The following is a 16,950-nucleotide window of genomic DNA, read 5'->3' as shown; positions in this document are numbered from 1 at the left end:
TCAGACCCATTATTTTGTGATAATGGTCTTCATGTTCTTTGGTTAAGAACTTCTCTTGATTCCAAAGATTCTTTGGATTATTCTCTTTCTTGCCTCTTAAATTGGTTTGTTTTCCCTTAGGAGCCATGATATTGATGAATCTTGGCTTAGTGATCACGGAAAAGCACACCAAACTTAGAGGTTTGCTTGTCCTCAAGCAAAAGAAAAGAAAGAAGAGAGAGAGAGAAAGAGGAAATTCGAATGGTGTGGGCAAAGGGGGTTCCAAACGTGAATTTATAAGGGAGGGGAGAAGAGATTTCGAAAAAAATTAAAAATTAGAAAGAAGATTTGAGAAGATATGGGGAGAAATTGAGAAAAGGGTGAGTTTTTGAAGAAGATTTGGGATTAATTTGAAATAGATTTGAAGAATGGTTTTGATTTGTGAAGATTTGAAAGTGAATGATGAAAGGTTGAAGTGCATTTATGTAGAAGAGTATGGTTAAAAAGAGGAAAGTTTGAAAAAAAATTGAGTTGAAAACAAAAATGTGGTCCCCCCACCTTTCTGGCGTTAAACGCCCAGAATGGCACCCATTCTGGCGTTTAACGCCCATTTGCTACCCTTTTTGGGCGTTTAACGCCCAGCCAGGTGCCCTGGCTGGCGTTAAACGCCAGAAATCCTTTGTCACTGGGCGTTTTTTCAAAACGCCCAGGATGCTGCACACCTGGCGTTAAACGCCCAGAATGGTGCCCATTCTGGCGTTTAACGCCCAAAATGGCACCATTCCTGGCGTTAAACGCCCAGAATGGTACCCATTCTGGCGTTAAACGCCCAGAATGGTACCCATTCTGGCGTTTAACGCCCAAAATGCCCCTTACTGGCGTTTTTTCGCCAGTAAGCTCATTTTCTCTGCTTTTTGAGCTGAATCCTTCTGTAACTCTGTGAATTCCTTCATTTTTGATACTTGCCTCCGTAAGAACTAATCATATACCTTCCTAATGACTGGGTTGCCTCCCAGCAAGCGCTTCTTTACTGTCTTTAGCTGGACTTCTGCTAAGAATCACTCAAGTCTCAGTCTTGAGCATTCCTGCTCAAAATTGCTTTCAAGATAATGCTTGATTCTTTGTCCATTAACAATGAACTTCTTGTCAGAATCAATATCCTGAAGCTCAACATATCCATATGGTGATACTCCTGTAATCACATACGGACCCCTCCACCGGGATTTGAGTTTTCCTGGAAACAATTTGAGCCTGGAGTTAAAGAGCAGAACTTTTTGTCCTGGCTCAAAGACTCTGGTTGACAATCTCTTGTCATGCCACTTCTTTGCCTTTTCCTTATAAATTTTTGCATTTTCAAAGGCATTGAGTCTGAACTCCTCTAGCTCATTTAGCTGGAGCAGTCTTTTCTCACCAGCTAACTGAGCATCCATGTTTAGGAATCTGGTTGCCCAGTAGGCTTTATGTTCCAGTTCCACAGGCAAATGACAGGCCTTCCCATACACCAGTTGGTATGGAGAGGTGCCTATAGGAGTCTTGAATGCTGTTCTGTATGCCCACAGAGCATCATCCAAGCTCTTTGCCCAATCCTTTTTTCGGGCTATTACAGTCCGTTCTAGGATTCTCTTTAGCTCTCTGTTAGAGACTTCAGCCTGCCCATTTGTCTGTGGATGATACGGAGTTGCCACTTTATGGCTGATTCCATATCTAACCATAGCAGAGTATAGCTGTTTATTGCAGAAATGAGTGCCCCTGTCATTGATTAGCACTCTGGGAACGCCAAACCTGCTGAAAATGTTTTTCTGGAGGAATTTCAGCACGGTCTTGGTATCATTAGTGGGTGTAGCAATTGCTTCTACCCACTTAGATACATAGTCCACTGCTACCAGAATGTAAGTGTTTGAGTATGATGGTGGGAATGGCCCCATGAAATCGATTCCCCATACATCAAACAATTCTATCTCTAATATCCCTTGTTGAGGCATGGCATATCCGTGAGGCAGGTTACCAGCTCTTTGGCAACTGTCACAGTTACGCACGAACTCTCGGGAATCTTTATAGAGAGTAGGCCAGTAGAATCCACACTGGAGGACTTTAGTGGCTGTTCGCTCACTTCCAAAATGTCCTCCATAATGTGATCCATGGCAGTGCCATAGGATCCTTTGTGCTTCTTCTCTGGGTACACATCTGCGGATCACTCCGTCAGCACATCTCTTAAAGAGATATGGTTCATCCCAAAGGTAGTACTTGGCATCTGAAATTAATTTCTTTCTTTGCACACTGCTGTACTCCTTAGGTATGAACCTTACAGCTTTATAATTTGCAATGTCTGCAAACCATGGAGCTTCCTGGATGGCAAAGAGTTGCTCATCTGGAAAGGTCTCAGAGATCTCAGTAGAAGGGAGGGACGCCCCAACTACTGGTTCTATTCTGGACAGATGATCAGCTACTTGATTCTCTGTCCCTTTTCTGTCTCTTATTTCTATATCAAACTCTTGCAGAAGTAATACCCATCTGATAAGCCTGGGTTTTGAATCCTGCTTTGTGAGTAAGTATTTAAGAGCAGCATGGTCAGTGTACACAATCACCTTTGATCCCACTAGGTAGGATCTAAACTTGTCAATGGTATAAACCACTGCAAGTAACTCTTTTTCTGTGGTTGTGTAGTTCTTTTGTGCGTCATTTAGAACACGGCTGGCATAATAAATGATGTGCAAAAGCTTGTTATGCCTCTGTCCCAACACTGCACCAATGGCATGATCACTGGCATCACACATTAATTCAAATGGCAATGTCCAATCTGGTGCAGAGATGACTGGTGCTGTGACCAGCTTAGCTTTCAGGGTCTCAAATGCCTGCAGACACTCATTGTCAAAGATGAATGGAGTGTCAGCAGCTAGCAGATTACTTAGAGGTTTAGCAATTTTTGAAAAATCCTTTATGAACCTTCTGTAGAATCTTGCATGCCCAAGAAAGCTTCTGATTGCCTTAACATTGGCAGGTGGTGGTAATTTTTCAATTACCTCTACCTTTGCCTTATCCACCTCTATTCCCCTGCTTGAAATTTTGTGCCCAAGGACAATTCCTTCAGTCACCATAAAGTGACATTTCTCCCAGTTTAAAACCAGGTTAGTCTCTTGGCATCTTTTTAGGACAAGTGATAGGTGGTTAAGACAGGAGCTGAATGAGTCTCCATATACTAAAAAGTCATCCATGAAGACTTCCAGAAATTTCTCTACCATATCTGAGAAGATAGAGAGCATGCACCTCTGAAAGGTTGCAGGTGCATTGCACAGACCAAAAGGCATTCTCCTATAGGCAAACACGCCAGAAGGGCAAGTAAATGCTGTTTTCTCTTGGTCCTGGGGATCTACTGCAATCTGGTTGTAGCCTGAATAGCCATCCAAAAAGCAGTAATAGTCATGACCAGCTAGTCTTTCTAGCATTTGGTCTATGAATGGTAAAGGAAAATGATCCTTTCTGGTGGCTGTATTGAGCCTTCTGTAGTCAATACACATACGCCACCCTGTGACTGTCCTTGTAGGAACCAGTTCATTTTTTTCATTATGAACCACTGTCATGCCTCCCTTTTTGGGAACAACTTGGACAGGGCTCACCCAGGGGCTATCAGAAATAGGATAAATAATCCCAGCATCTAATAATTTAGTGACCTCTTTCTGCACCACCTCCTTCATGGCTGGATTTAGCCTCCTCTGTGGTTGAACCACTGGTTTGGCATTATCCTCCAATAGGATCTTGTGCATGCATCTAGCTGGGCTAATGCCCTTAAGATCACTTATGGACCACCCAAGAGCTGTCTTGTGTGTCCTTAGCACTTGAATCAGTGCTTCCTCTTCCTGTGGATTTAAAGCAGAGCTTATAATCACTGAAAAAGTGTCACCCTCTCCTAGAAATGCATATTTCAGAGATGGTGGTAGAGGTTTGAGTTCAGGTTTGGGAGGTTTATCCTCCTCCTGAGGAATTTTCGAAAATTCCTTTACTTCCTCTAGTTCTTCTTGATCAGGTTGAGCATCTTTGAAGATGTCCTCAAGCTCTGATTCCAGGCTTTCAGCCATATTGATCTCTTCTACCAGAGAATCAATAATGTCAACGTCCATGCAATCATCTGGTGTGTCTGGATGCTGCATAGCTTTCACAGCATTCAACTTGAACTCATCCTCATTGACTCTCAGGGTTACTTCCCCTTTGTGTACATCAATGAGAGTTCGTCCAGTTGCTAGGAAAGGTCTTCCTAGAATGAGAGTTGCACTTTTGTGCTCCTCCATTTCCAGCACCACAAAGTCAGTTGGAAAGGCAAATGGCCCCACCTTGACAATCATGTCCTCTATTATGCCTGATGGGTGTTTAATGGAGCCATCAGCAAGTTGGAGGCATATCCTAGTTGGTTTGACTTCTCCAGCCAACCCAAGCTTTCTGATAGTGGATGCAGGTATTAGATTGATGCTTGCTCCAAGATCACATAGAGCTGTCTTGGTGCAAACACCTTCTAGTGTGCATGGTATCATAAAGCTTCCAGGATCTTGAAGCTTTTCTGGTAAGCTTTTCAGAATGACTGCACTGCATTCTTCAGTGAGAAACACTTTTTCAGTTTCTCTCCAATCCTTCTTATGACTTAAGATCTCTTTCATGAACTTAGCATAAGAAGGTATTTGCTCAAGTGCCTCTGCAAACGGAATCTTTATTTCAAGAGTCCTTAGATAGTCTGCAAAGCGGGCAAATTGCTTATCCTGTTCCGCTTTGCGGAGTTTCTGAGGATAAGGCATCTTGGCTTGATATTCCTCAACCTTAGATGCTGCAGGTTTATTCCTTACAGAAGTGGTTGAAGAAGCCTTGTTAGAGGGATAATTATCAGCACTCTCAGGTGCCTGATCCTCCTTGGGCATTTGGACGCCAGGAATGGGTGAAGATTGGGCGTTAAACGCCAACTTCGTCCCCTTTTCTGGCGTTTGAACGCCAGAACTAGGCAAGGAATGGGCGTTTAACGCCAACTTTCCTTCCCTTTCTGGCGTTTGAACACCAATATTCCTCTCTGGGCTCTTACTGTCCTCAGAGGGATTTTGAACAGTGGTTTGGTTGTCCTCTGTCAATTATTCCTTGTTTGGCTTTTTGCTCTTTTGAGCAGTGTTATTCAAGGTCTTCCCACTCCTCAATTGAACTGCTTGACACTCCTCTGTTATTTGTTTAGATATTTGCTGTTTTGCTTGATTCAACTGTAGTTCTATGCTCTTATTAGCAACTTTAGTTTCATGGAGCATCTCTTTAAATTCTGCTAACTGTTTTATCATCAGGAGCAATTGCTGATTAAGCTCATTCATCTGTTCTTGAGGATTAGGATCAGTGACTAATGCCATGACTTCCTCTTTTGGAACGAACTCATTGCTAGAATATAAGTATTGGTTTCTAGCAACAGTGTCTATAAGCTCTTGAGCTTCTTCAATTGTCTTTCTCATGTGTATAGATCCACCAGCTGAGTGGTCTAAAGACATCTGAGCTTTTTCTGTAAGCCCATAGTAGAAAATGTCTAACTGTACCCACTCTGAAAACATTTCAGAGGGACATTTCCTTAGCATACCTCTATACCTCTCCCAGGCATTGTAAAGGGATTCATTATCCTCTTGTTTAAAGCCTTGGATGTCCAGCCTTAGCTGTGTCATCCTCTTTGGAGGGTAAAAATGATTCAGGAATTTATCTGACAACTGTTTCCATGTCTTTATGCTTGCTGTAGGTTGATTATTTAACCACCTTTTAGCTTGATCTTTTACAGCAAATGGAAACAGTAACAGTCTGTAGACATCCTGATCTACCTCTTTATCATGTACTGTGTCAGCGATTTGTAAGAAGTGTGCCAGAAACTCAGTAGGTTCTTCCTGTGGAAGACCAGAATACTGACAATTTTGCTGCACTATGATAATGAGTTGAGGGTTTAGCTCAAAGCTGCTAGCTTTGATGGGGGGTATACAGATGCTACTCCCATATGCAGCTGTAATGGGGTTAGCATAAGACCCCAGAGTCCTTTTGGACTGATTAATTCCACTTAAGTCCATGATGGACAAAAGGGAAATGATAATAATTGCAAAGGGTTGAATTTTGTTTATTTTTAAATTTTTTTTTGAAATATCCAAAAAAAAATTAAAATGAAATAAAATAAAATAAAAAAAATTCGAAAATCAAAAAGGGAAATGAAATTAAAGCAAATTGAGAACTGAATCAATTAGTAAAAGAAAAGATTTTGAAAACAGCAATTAAAAAGATATGATTGAAAAATTTTTATGAAAGAGATTTGATTTTTGAAAAGAGGAAAGAGAAAACACAAAAAGACACCAAACTTAAAATTTTTAGAAAATCAAACACACAGTTTTCGAAAATTTTTAAGGGAAACACAAAGAGGACACCAAACTTAGAATTTTTATAAACCAAAAAGGGACTAAGAACATGCAAAATTCGAAAATTAAAAGAAAAAAAAACAAAAGCATGCAATTGACACCAAACTTAAAATATGAAACTAGACTCAACTAAAAGACTCTAAACCAACAAAATTAAAACAGTCCTAATCTAAGCAACAAGATAAGCCGTCAGTTGTCCAAACTCAAACAATCCCCGGCAACGGCGCCAAAAACTTGGTGCACGAAATTGCAATAACACTTTTGCAATCCCGCACAACTAACCAGCAAGTGCACTGGGTCGTCCAAGTAATACCTTGCGTGAGCAAGGGTCGATCCCACGGAGATTGTCGGCTTGAAGCAAGCTATGGTTATCTTGTAAATCTTAGTCAGGATATCAGAAATTATCAGGATTGATTGTAAAAAGCAAAAGAACATGAAATGGTTACTTGTATTGCAGTAATGGAGAATAGGTTGAGGTTTGGAGATGCTCCATCTTCTGAATCTCTGCTTTCCTACTGTCTTCTTCATTAAACACGCAAGGCTCCTTCCATGGCAAGCTGTATGTAGGGTTTCACCATTGTCAGTGGCTACCTCCCATCCTCTCAGTGAAAATACGTCCCTGATGCTCTGTCACAGCATAGGCTAATCATCTGTCGGTTCTCAATCAGGCCGGAATAGAATCCAGTGATTCTTTTGCGTCTGTCACTAACGCCCCGCCTTCAGGAGTTTGAAGCACGTCACAGTCATCCAGTCATTGAATCCTACTCAGAATACCACAGACAAGATTTAGACCTTCCGGATTCTCTTGAATGCCGCCATCAGTTCTAGCTTATACCACGAAGATTCCGATTAAAGAACCCAAGAGATATCTACTTAATCTAAGATAGAACGGAGGTGGTTGTCAGTCACATGTTCATAGTTGAGAATATGATGAGTGTCACGGATCATCACATTCATCCGGGTTAAGAGCAAGTGATATCTTAGAATGGAAGCAAGCATGATTGAATAAGAAACAGTAGTAATTGCATTAATCCATCAAGACACAGCAGAGCTCCTCACCCCCAACCATGGGGTTTAGAGGCTCATGTTGTGGAAGGTACACAATGAAACGTCTAAAATGTTATGAGGTCATGAGGTACGGATACAATGTCAAAAGATCCTATAAATAGTAAACTAGTATCCTAAGGTTTACAGAAATGAGTAAATGACAGAAAAATCCACTTCCGGGCCCACTTGGTGTGTGCTTGGGCTGAGCAATGAAGTAATTTCGTGTAGAGACCTTTTCTGGAGTTAAACGCCAGCTTTTATGCCAGTTTGGGCGTTTAACTCCAAGTTTTATGCCAGTTCCGGCGTTTAACGCTGGAATTTCTGAGGCCGGATTGCTACGCAGGTTTGGGCCATCAAATCTTGGGCAAAGTATGGACTATTATATATTGCTGGAAAGCCCAGGATGTCTACTTTCCAATGCCGTTGAGAGCGCGCCAATTGGGCTTCTGTAGCTCCAGAAAATCCACTTCGAGTGCAGGGAGGTCAGAATCCAACAGCATCTGCAGTCCTTTTCAGTCTCTGGATCAGATTTTTGCTCAGAACCTTCAATTTCAGTCAGAAAATACCTGAAATCACAGAAAAACACACAAACTCATAGTAAAGTCCAGAAAAGTAAATTTTAACTAAAAACTACTAAAAATATACTAAGAACTCAACTAAAACTACCAAAAATATACTAAAAACAATGCCAAAAAGCGTACAAATTATCCGCTCATCAGGTACCTATGTCGTCTCAAGCATTACGTGCGTAACCGGAAGGATCAATTGCCGAGGGCTACATATCCGATGAGATTCTCACTTTCTGTTCAAGATACTTGGACAATGTTGAGAGCAGGATCAATCGTCCAGTGCGTGTTGATGATCGACCGAGCGAAGATGGGCCTAATAACGTGACAAGCATGTTCCCTCTGATTGGCAAGGCGGTAGGGGCTGCGACTTCTTTCAATCTGTCACCAACCGAGAGATTTCAAGCACATCGTCATGTATTGGTCAATTGCACAGCTGTAGAAAATTTCTTAGAGTAAGTGCATTTAATTCAGGTTGGTTCATTTTGTACCCAAAGGCAATATTAGTGAAAAACTTTGATCTTGTATCCCCTTGGTATGCGTAGTGATTTTAGGGCCAGCAAAAAGAGACAGCTGCGAAGTATTGGAAGAAGAAACGAGGCTCACATTGATAAAGTTGTCCACAGAGAATTCGCCCAATGGTTTAAGCATGAGGTGAATCTTTTATATGCCTTCTCCATTTCAAGTTTGGATAATACCTTGCTTTCTGTTTCTCAACTATGAACCCTTAAAATGTTCATTGTCAGATACCATTGGGAAGTGCTTTTCACTCTAGAGAATTACAGTGGCTCGCATGTGGCCCCAATATTCAAGCAAGGCACTTTAAGGCATACAATGTAAATGGATTCAAGTTTAGAACCCTATCGAGAGAGGAAGGGATGAGAACCCAGAATAGCGGGGTTTGTGTCACCTCTGACACTAGAAGTTATGCAAGCGCTCGTGACAATAACGTTGCTGTTGGTGGCGTCTCGTATTATGGAAGATTGGTAGATATCATTGAGCTGAATTACAGTGGTCAATTTACCGTTCCCTTGTTTAAGTGCCTCTGGGCAGATACCACATCTGGGAGAGGCATAAAGCAAGATCTTTTGGGACACACCTGTGTCAACTTCAGAAATTCGATTCACACTGGTGATCGTGAAGATGATGAGCCGTACATTCTTGCATCCGAGGCTCGCCTTGTATACTATGTAGATGATGAAGTTGATAAGGACTGGAGTGTGGTAGTCCATGTGAAGCCGAGAGATTTATTCGACATGGGTGAATACAATGAACCTTGTGAGGTCGAACTTTCTCTCCAACCAAGTTTGACTGATGTGTCACAATGTGATGTTGAAGGTCTTTCGTTGACAAAGGACGGCGACTTAGAAGATTCCCCGACTGATGTTTATGATAATGGAGAGGAGGCTGCTGATTTATAGATGTATCTAGCTAGCACTATAGGACATGAACATTGTTACTCTATGTATAGACTAGTTGATTGTTGGACACTTAGACCTTTATTTATTGGCAGATAAGAAAAATGATAGAAATTTATTATCTGGTATAATTAGCATGTTATTTAATATGGCTTTTTTATTTTTTATTTTTTTGTACATGGAGGTATGCCTTGATTGATTGTATACTTGGAGCTCTTTGGTTAACACTTTTTGTGTTGGGACTTAGCAGGGAAATTGGAAGAGAATGACCTCTTTGTCTGCGCCAGCAGCTTCTTTTTCATCCACTCGATACAAGAGGCTTCTCCATTCTCTTCCCTTGATCATGCAACTGCATTCGCTCGAGATTTATGGTTCAACAAGTCGCCTATAAGATCATGGCTGGATGCATTCTCCGCACACAGGCACATCGGTGAAGCTATTAGTCGAGCGCCTAACGAACTTATTTCGGTACGATTTCACGTTGGCTGACCGTTCAATTTCTATTTTACTTCGTCAACTGGCAACAATAAGAAAAAGCCAATTATTGCTATGATTTTTGTCACTCTCAATTTTGTAGGAGCTGAATCAATTCGGAGCAAAGTACCGGAAGAAATTTGGCTTCGAATTCCTCACAACTACAAATAGGGGACATTCATATAAAATACTCGAGGAGGTGAAGGTAAAAACACAGTTTTCTACTTACTTAGCAGCACTGATTTTTGTGTATGAATACTTAATTAGGAATTACCTGAACATGCCTTTTATTCAAACCTGCATGGATATCTATACCTCTGCACTGCATAGGCATTTACGATAAATTCATTGCTGTTCTATTCTTGAAAAGGTTGTTCTGTGTGAGTAAAGAAAAATACGTATGTGATTTAATAAGGTCAATAGGTGTCTCAATGTGAGTAAATTGTGTGTGGTTGTGTATTATTTTCTATATGACTAGGCTTGTATATACTAGTGTTTTGTGCTTGTGAAGACCTTTTTGCGTTAGTCTTTTTCCTTTTGTGGAACTCTACTATTATCGATTGAAAATACGACAAAACAAGTACTAGAATTGATGGTGTGTGCTGTGATGGTATTCTCCCCATGTCCTGTAGTATACTAAGTATTATAACTGAAGCAGAATATATATTCATTGATCAAAGGAATGCAAGAATTTTAATCAGATGATTTTTGGCTTCTAAATTATCATCATTATAAAACTATGATAATAAGAAGAGGATGATGATAAGGGTCTCTTTCAAGTTCCTCACAGATTTCTGGTCTAATGTGATTTCAGTGTGAAAATGACTTAGAATGTCACAAAGCTTGATTTGAAGGAACAGAACCCAACATGATAGACTTTTGTCTTTCCTTTGATGTTGGCTGTGGTTCTTCAAAAACAAAGGATACAAGAAGCAAGGATTACATTAGCAATTGTGATTCTAATTTCTTCAAATAAATGCAAGCCCTTCCAAATGGTGACAAACTATACATAATGCAAATATTTGACAATGACAAAACCAATCATTTCCTTTTTCTCAATAACTAGTTGAAGAGTCAACTGTACCTAAGTTAAATCTTTGCCAAGTGCATGTACTCAAAGCAGTAAATAGTTGCCTTTTTATAACCACAAAAATTGTTATTAAACTATAGATAATAGATTTTGAGGGTTTAAACTTCACAATTTAACTTTAACATACCAAATAAACTTTTAATGATATCCTATTTGAAATAAATTGATTACCCATTTTCCTTTTTACTTTATGTTTGGTTGGAGCTATGAATGCCATCATTCTTAGAAAATTTCACCTACTTTTACTCCTCAATCAAACAATGCCTTAATCAGGATAATAATTAGGTGAAATTGTTCAATGATTTTTTTCAGTCATCTAACTAACCCTTTAGAACTGAAATGATTGCTTCATGTATACTGTTTTTCTAGCTCTTGGTTTGTCCAACTATTCTGATCCTCATTCTTTTCTGTTTTAGGCCCGATGCGATAATAATCTCATAGTTGAACTCGATATTGCATCCCGGGAGGAATTCATTTTGATAGAAAGAGGACTTACTAAGCTATGGGAACGTAAGTCCAACAAGCACTCTAGAATGTAGAAGCTTGACCATGTACTTTATAAAATGTGTAACAGACTTCATTGTGTTTTGGTATGCCGTACCTTTCAGGACTATCTCAAGAGAAGATTCAAGAGGACACAGATGAGACAGGGGAGGTAGTTCAAGACTCGATGGAAGCAGAAGTCGGGCACAGCAACAGTTCCGACGAGGTTGTGTCGACCGGACCCACGGCTGCCATGATAAATTACGACCTCAATAAGACGCCAGAGGAGAATGAGAGCATTGGAGTTCATGTGTAGTCTGATTTATTGAGATAATATTTAGAGACTAATAGTTTTGGATTAGTGTGAATCTTTTTAATAGAGACTATTTGTTTTATTTATTATTGGACGAGGTGTTGAGTCTTATTGATATAATTCAACAAGGCCAACACATTCGATGTTCATGTGAATCACTAACTTAGTATAATTTTTTTATCATACAATTCAAAGCAGGGACCAACAATTAAACCCATATATAATTGGTATTTATACAACAATTTTGTTATATTAATATTGTTTGTCTTAATTAGTTTAGTGATTGATTTTTGGTAACAAATATATAACATAACCAAATAATTCTTCTTACTCCCTTTGTAAAATATGAAGTCACATATAAAAAATGTTTTCAAACATACAATCACGTTGGATGGGATTAACAAATATTTTATTACGTTAAAAATATATACATAAATATATATAAATTTTTGTGTTTATAAGATATTTTTGTTTTTTTACTATGCAAATAAAGTTAACTCTTAAATTAATCTGAATATTATTGTATAATTTTCAAACATTTCTCGCATTTTGCATAGTTTTTATACACACTCAATTTGATTACTATACATATTAATAAGTTTCTCTGGAATTATTTCTTTTAAAGTAATCAATTAATTGATGAAATAGAACAAAGTAAAAATTTAACTGTTAAAGAAAATGTATAATTTTTCTTGTACGTGAAGTTTTCGAATGATCCTTAAAAATAATTAATGTTTTATGTTTTTAATTTAAAATAGGCTAATCCAAGCCACGTTGAACATATTGACGACACAGTGAACTTTATTTTAATTTATTTTAATCAACACAATCTGAATTATTAGTATTCTTTTAAAAAAGTCATGGCCCACATCTCTAACTAACTAATTAAATATTTATACCTCTTAGTGTTGGTCTTTTCGCACGTACACCCCCACTCTTCCATTCGCGAATCCTTATTTTCGCTGCACACGTCGTCTTGCTGTGGAAAGTCGTCGGTAGTCGAGTTCTCTTCTACACCATCGACATTCAATTTCTCTTTCGCCTCCTTCATCGTGCTCGTTTAGGTAACCAGTTTCACCCATCTTCATGTTGCTCCTTGTCTTCCGTCTCTTGATCCACTTTGTTGCATGCTCACTTATTCATTACAAATAAGAAAAAAAGATATAAAATATCAGCTATGATTTTTTGGATTATTTTCTGATTTCAAGAGGTTCCAATTACATAATTATAATATACGTACATATAACTTTTTTGAAAAAGAGATGAAAAAAAGAATTTTAAATGTCATTGATTATGGATCAATTGACAAGAAAGAAACAAATATTAATACACTTATATGTGTTGATAGAAATTTTTTAAATGATAAAGAGTACAGAGTACATTGTGTTTAATATTAATTAAATGTTTTAAATTCTTTTGATGGTCCAATTATGTTAATTATAGCGTGTTTAATAAAAATAAAATGTTTCATATTCTTTTGATGGTTCAATTATTTCTATTGTAAGTAGTATATAACTGCTTTTTTGCATAACTCTTTTTTATGTGATTTCTGAACCTTAAAGAGTACTTACTGGAGCTTTTTTAACTAGTAGTCTTGATCATGTCATTAAAGTTATTTGTTCAACTCTCAGTTTTATTTAGGAACAAGAATTAATGTTTCAGAAAAAAAAATTTATGGAATCTTATTTTCAGCTTAAATATATATTTCTCACTAATGAAATATTTGCCAATAATTTGGTTAAGTTTCAAACTTATAGTGTAATATCTGTTCAATTATATATGTGTACTCTTTGTGCGTGTATGTTACTTCTATTATCCAATTGCGTTAATTACATTACTTGTTAACATTATAATATAAGTCTATTTGTAATTAATGTTATCCTACATTTGTTTATGCAAGTTTTTTAGGATGCCAAGAAAAGCTAAGTACACGAAAGTTTCAAGGGTGGAGCCACCACGTCAACAGCCACCAGTTGCACCTCCTGTGTCCTCACCATCCGATAACGATGACTGGCTCATCCCCCCGCCCCCTATTAACGGTGGTGTCGCAGCGGCTCCTCTCCGACCCTTTCGTCCGCCTCGGACCGAACCAAGACATGAGCCATGGACCACTAACGATGTGCAGGTGACGGAACCGTGCAATGAGGACATTGATCCGGAGGCGAACGAGGTAGATTCTTTTGAAGAACACATTGATGGGATGCTTGCTGCTTCTGATGCTGAAAAGCGCAAAGGACGAAAGACTATTGAGTTTTGGAATGTTGAACTCATTGGTAACAAGTGTTAAATCATACTACTTTTTAATTGATTAGCTAATGATATTGTTATGTTTCTCACATGTTGTGCACATTGTAGACATGAATTTAATTTTTTTCCATTTATAGATTCTAATGGAATAGTCAAGCAAGCTAAAATGAGTGTGAGGGAGGCTATGGAGCGGTCTCTCAATGGAAGCAAGGTCATACTCAGGTTCAACGACGAGCTGCAAGTAGTTGGTGATGGAGCTGGGATGCTGAGTGGCATTTTAGGAGCGCTGGGTTCTGATTACAGCAAGTTTCCTATCTGTGAGAAGAGTTGGGCAAAGGTGCAGGGCAAAGACACCGTTTATAATGATTGCATAAAGGTAAAATAGATGTTCGGCATTGTTGAATCATATCAAACTTTTAACTTACAATTACTTACAGTTGGACTTTATTCATCGCAGGAGATGTTCTACTTCCAGGAAGATAGCGGTGGTATAATCAAGAAAACATTTTTGCAACAAATGGGGAGGTCCTGGAAGGATACAAGGGGGAGGCTGTATGATAAGCATTACAAAACAACTATGACACTTGAGCAGAATCTTGACAACCGCCCAGCCGGAATTTCTAGAGAGCATTGGAAGTGGTTCATTGATTATCGTAATGATCCTGCAACAAAGGTACTCCATTTATTTATTTATTGTTTTTAAATTATTTAATTTTTATCTTATTTATATTTCTTAATTAGTGTTAAAAAATTTAATAAATATTACATATAATAAAAATGTAATTAAATATATTATATGTATAAAGTTATAAAGATTACTTTATTGATTTCAAGCTTACTGTTGATTTTTAATAGGCGAAGTGCAAGCAAAACGCTTTGAACCGAAAGAAGCAACTTTACACACACACTGGTGGTTCTAAAAGCCTGGCTAGAACAAGGGAAGAAGAGGTAATATAGATTTGAATTCAAGCATATTTGGCATTTAGTTTTGATTTATCTATAGAGTAAAACAACAAAGACTTATTGAAAATATTTAAAGAAGTGGAATTCATGGTATAAATTGTAATGTCACAGTCACAAAAACAAGGGAGGACAGTTGGTAGGGGAGAAGTATGGATCCTAAAGCACAAACGACCTGATGGCAGCTATTTACACAAAGAAGCTCAGAGGATTGGTGTAAGTACACTTAATCATTTATGCTGTAACATGTTGGGTTTAGTTATTAAAATGTCTAGAGTATGCTATATTGCTTGTGTGACTGTGTAATTTTATTTATGCCTGCAGGAAAAAATAATAGAGATTAAGCAGCTGGATGAATCTACAAGAATATTGTCAGAAAATGATTCCCTTGCTCAAGCTCTCGGTAAGGAGCACCCAGGTAGAGTGCGTGGCATAGGACACGGGCCGACACCAAGTCAACTATTCCGTCCGAGTTCGCAGCCGCCGGTGGATAGAGCTCAAGTAGAAGAGGCCCAAAGGATGTTGTGTGAACTACAGACAGAGGTGACGACTGAAAAATTGAAAAGGAAAGCAATGGAGGATGAATTGGCAGCAGAGAAAACGAAGAGGCAAGCAGTGGAGGATGGATTGGCAGCAGAGAAATCGAAGAGGCAGGCAATCGAAAGTGTGCTGAGTTATCTGGTCCAACAGCAAGGTGGAGAGCTGCCACCAGACATCGCTGCACGGATGAATTCTCTGAATGAACATGGCGGGAATTAGAAATTAGGATATATGTGATATTTTTTTTCAATATATGTTTTTTTTAATAACTATGCATTTTAAATTATTAGCTAAGTACTTTACCTTTTTGGGTGAATATTGAATTAATTTATTTATATTAAAATAAACACGTTGGTTTATTTCGTAGTTTAATATTCATGCGTTTTTAAGAATAGTGCAGAATTTTAATATAAAAAAATATAAGACGCTTCAAATTAAAAATAAAACCTAAAAAAAATTATGATGTAATAAGAAAAATTAATAATATTAAATAAGGATAATATTCTTTGAATTAAAAAAAAAATCTGGATCGTAAAATAAATGTTTTATATGATTTTATATTATAAAACAAATGCTATGAATAGCGGCGGTTTAAAACCGCCGCAAATAAAATGCATTAAAAATCTCTCACTGCAAATAGCGGCGGGTCCAAACCGCCGCAAATAGTTTTTAAAATAACGTAGTGAGGATTGCGGCGGTTCAGGTTTTGCCGCAAAAGCATGCGTGAAATCACTCAAGACAACATCGCGGCGGTTTAAAACCGCCGCAAAACGAAACGACACAAATACCTGTTTTGCGGCGGTTATGCCAGCGGTTGCTGGAAACCGCCGCAAAATGTTATGCCCGCACCTTTATGCGCTGCGGATGACCTGTCGCTGGCAACCTGTTTAGCGGCAGTTTAAAACCGCCGCAAATCGGCAAGTAAACCGCCACTATTCAGCGCAAGTGCCGTAGTGCGATTACGAGGACCCATAAGATCTAGTATTTTAATTAGTGTATAGTTTTTTTTTATGAAATTACTTTATTACATTATAGTGTTTTTATTTTAACGAAATATTTAATTTTTATTAATGTATATTTAATTTTAAACAGGTTATAATTATAATAATTATAGATAAAAATATTAAATAAAATTTATTTTTAATTAAAATATATGTTACTATCGAATTTTGCGTCGAATAAATTCAACGTTACGTGTTCCGCTATTTTTAAATCAATATTCATCATAAAATATTATCGACAGAATTATCAACAAAAAATTTTGATGGTAATCAAGGAATGAAATGCAAAAATTAGCACCAACATTATTTTTATCCATCAGTATCAACACCTTAAGATTGAATATTCTACAATGCTTATCGTCAGATTTTTTCAATAATAATTAACACCAAAAATATTAAATCCGTTGATAACCAGTTTATCGACGACGTTA

The 16,950-nt window shown here is 38.0% G+C and overlaps 1 protein-coding gene across 1 annotated transcript; it reads left to right on the top strand.

The window, feature by feature from the left end:
• Positions 1-9,439: 9,439 nt before the first annotated feature.
• LOC130945928 (uric acid degradation bifunctional protein TTL-like) lies at positions 9,440-11,774 on the top strand. The gene is made up of 5 exons (XM_057874616.1): positions 9,440-9,458; positions 9,662-9,879; positions 9,989-10,090; positions 11,392-11,485; positions 11,584-11,774. Exons 1-5 carry the CDS (start codon positions 9,440-9,442, stop codon positions 11,772-11,774), a joined length of 624 nt encoding a protein of 207 aa, XP_057730599.1.
• The last annotated feature ends 5,176 nt before the right edge of the window (positions 11,775-16,950 follow it).

This window comes from Arachis stenosperma, chromosome 8 (genome assembly GCF_014773155.1).
Source record: "Arachis stenosperma cultivar V10309 chromosome 8, arast.V10309.gnm1.PFL2, whole genome shotgun sequence".
Taxonomy (NCBI): Eukaryota; Viridiplantae; Streptophyta; class Magnoliopsida; order Fabales; family Fabaceae; genus Arachis; species Arachis stenosperma.
Note: the sequence above shows the minus strand (reverse complement) of the source record. Positions and strands in the feature narration are given on the sequence as shown.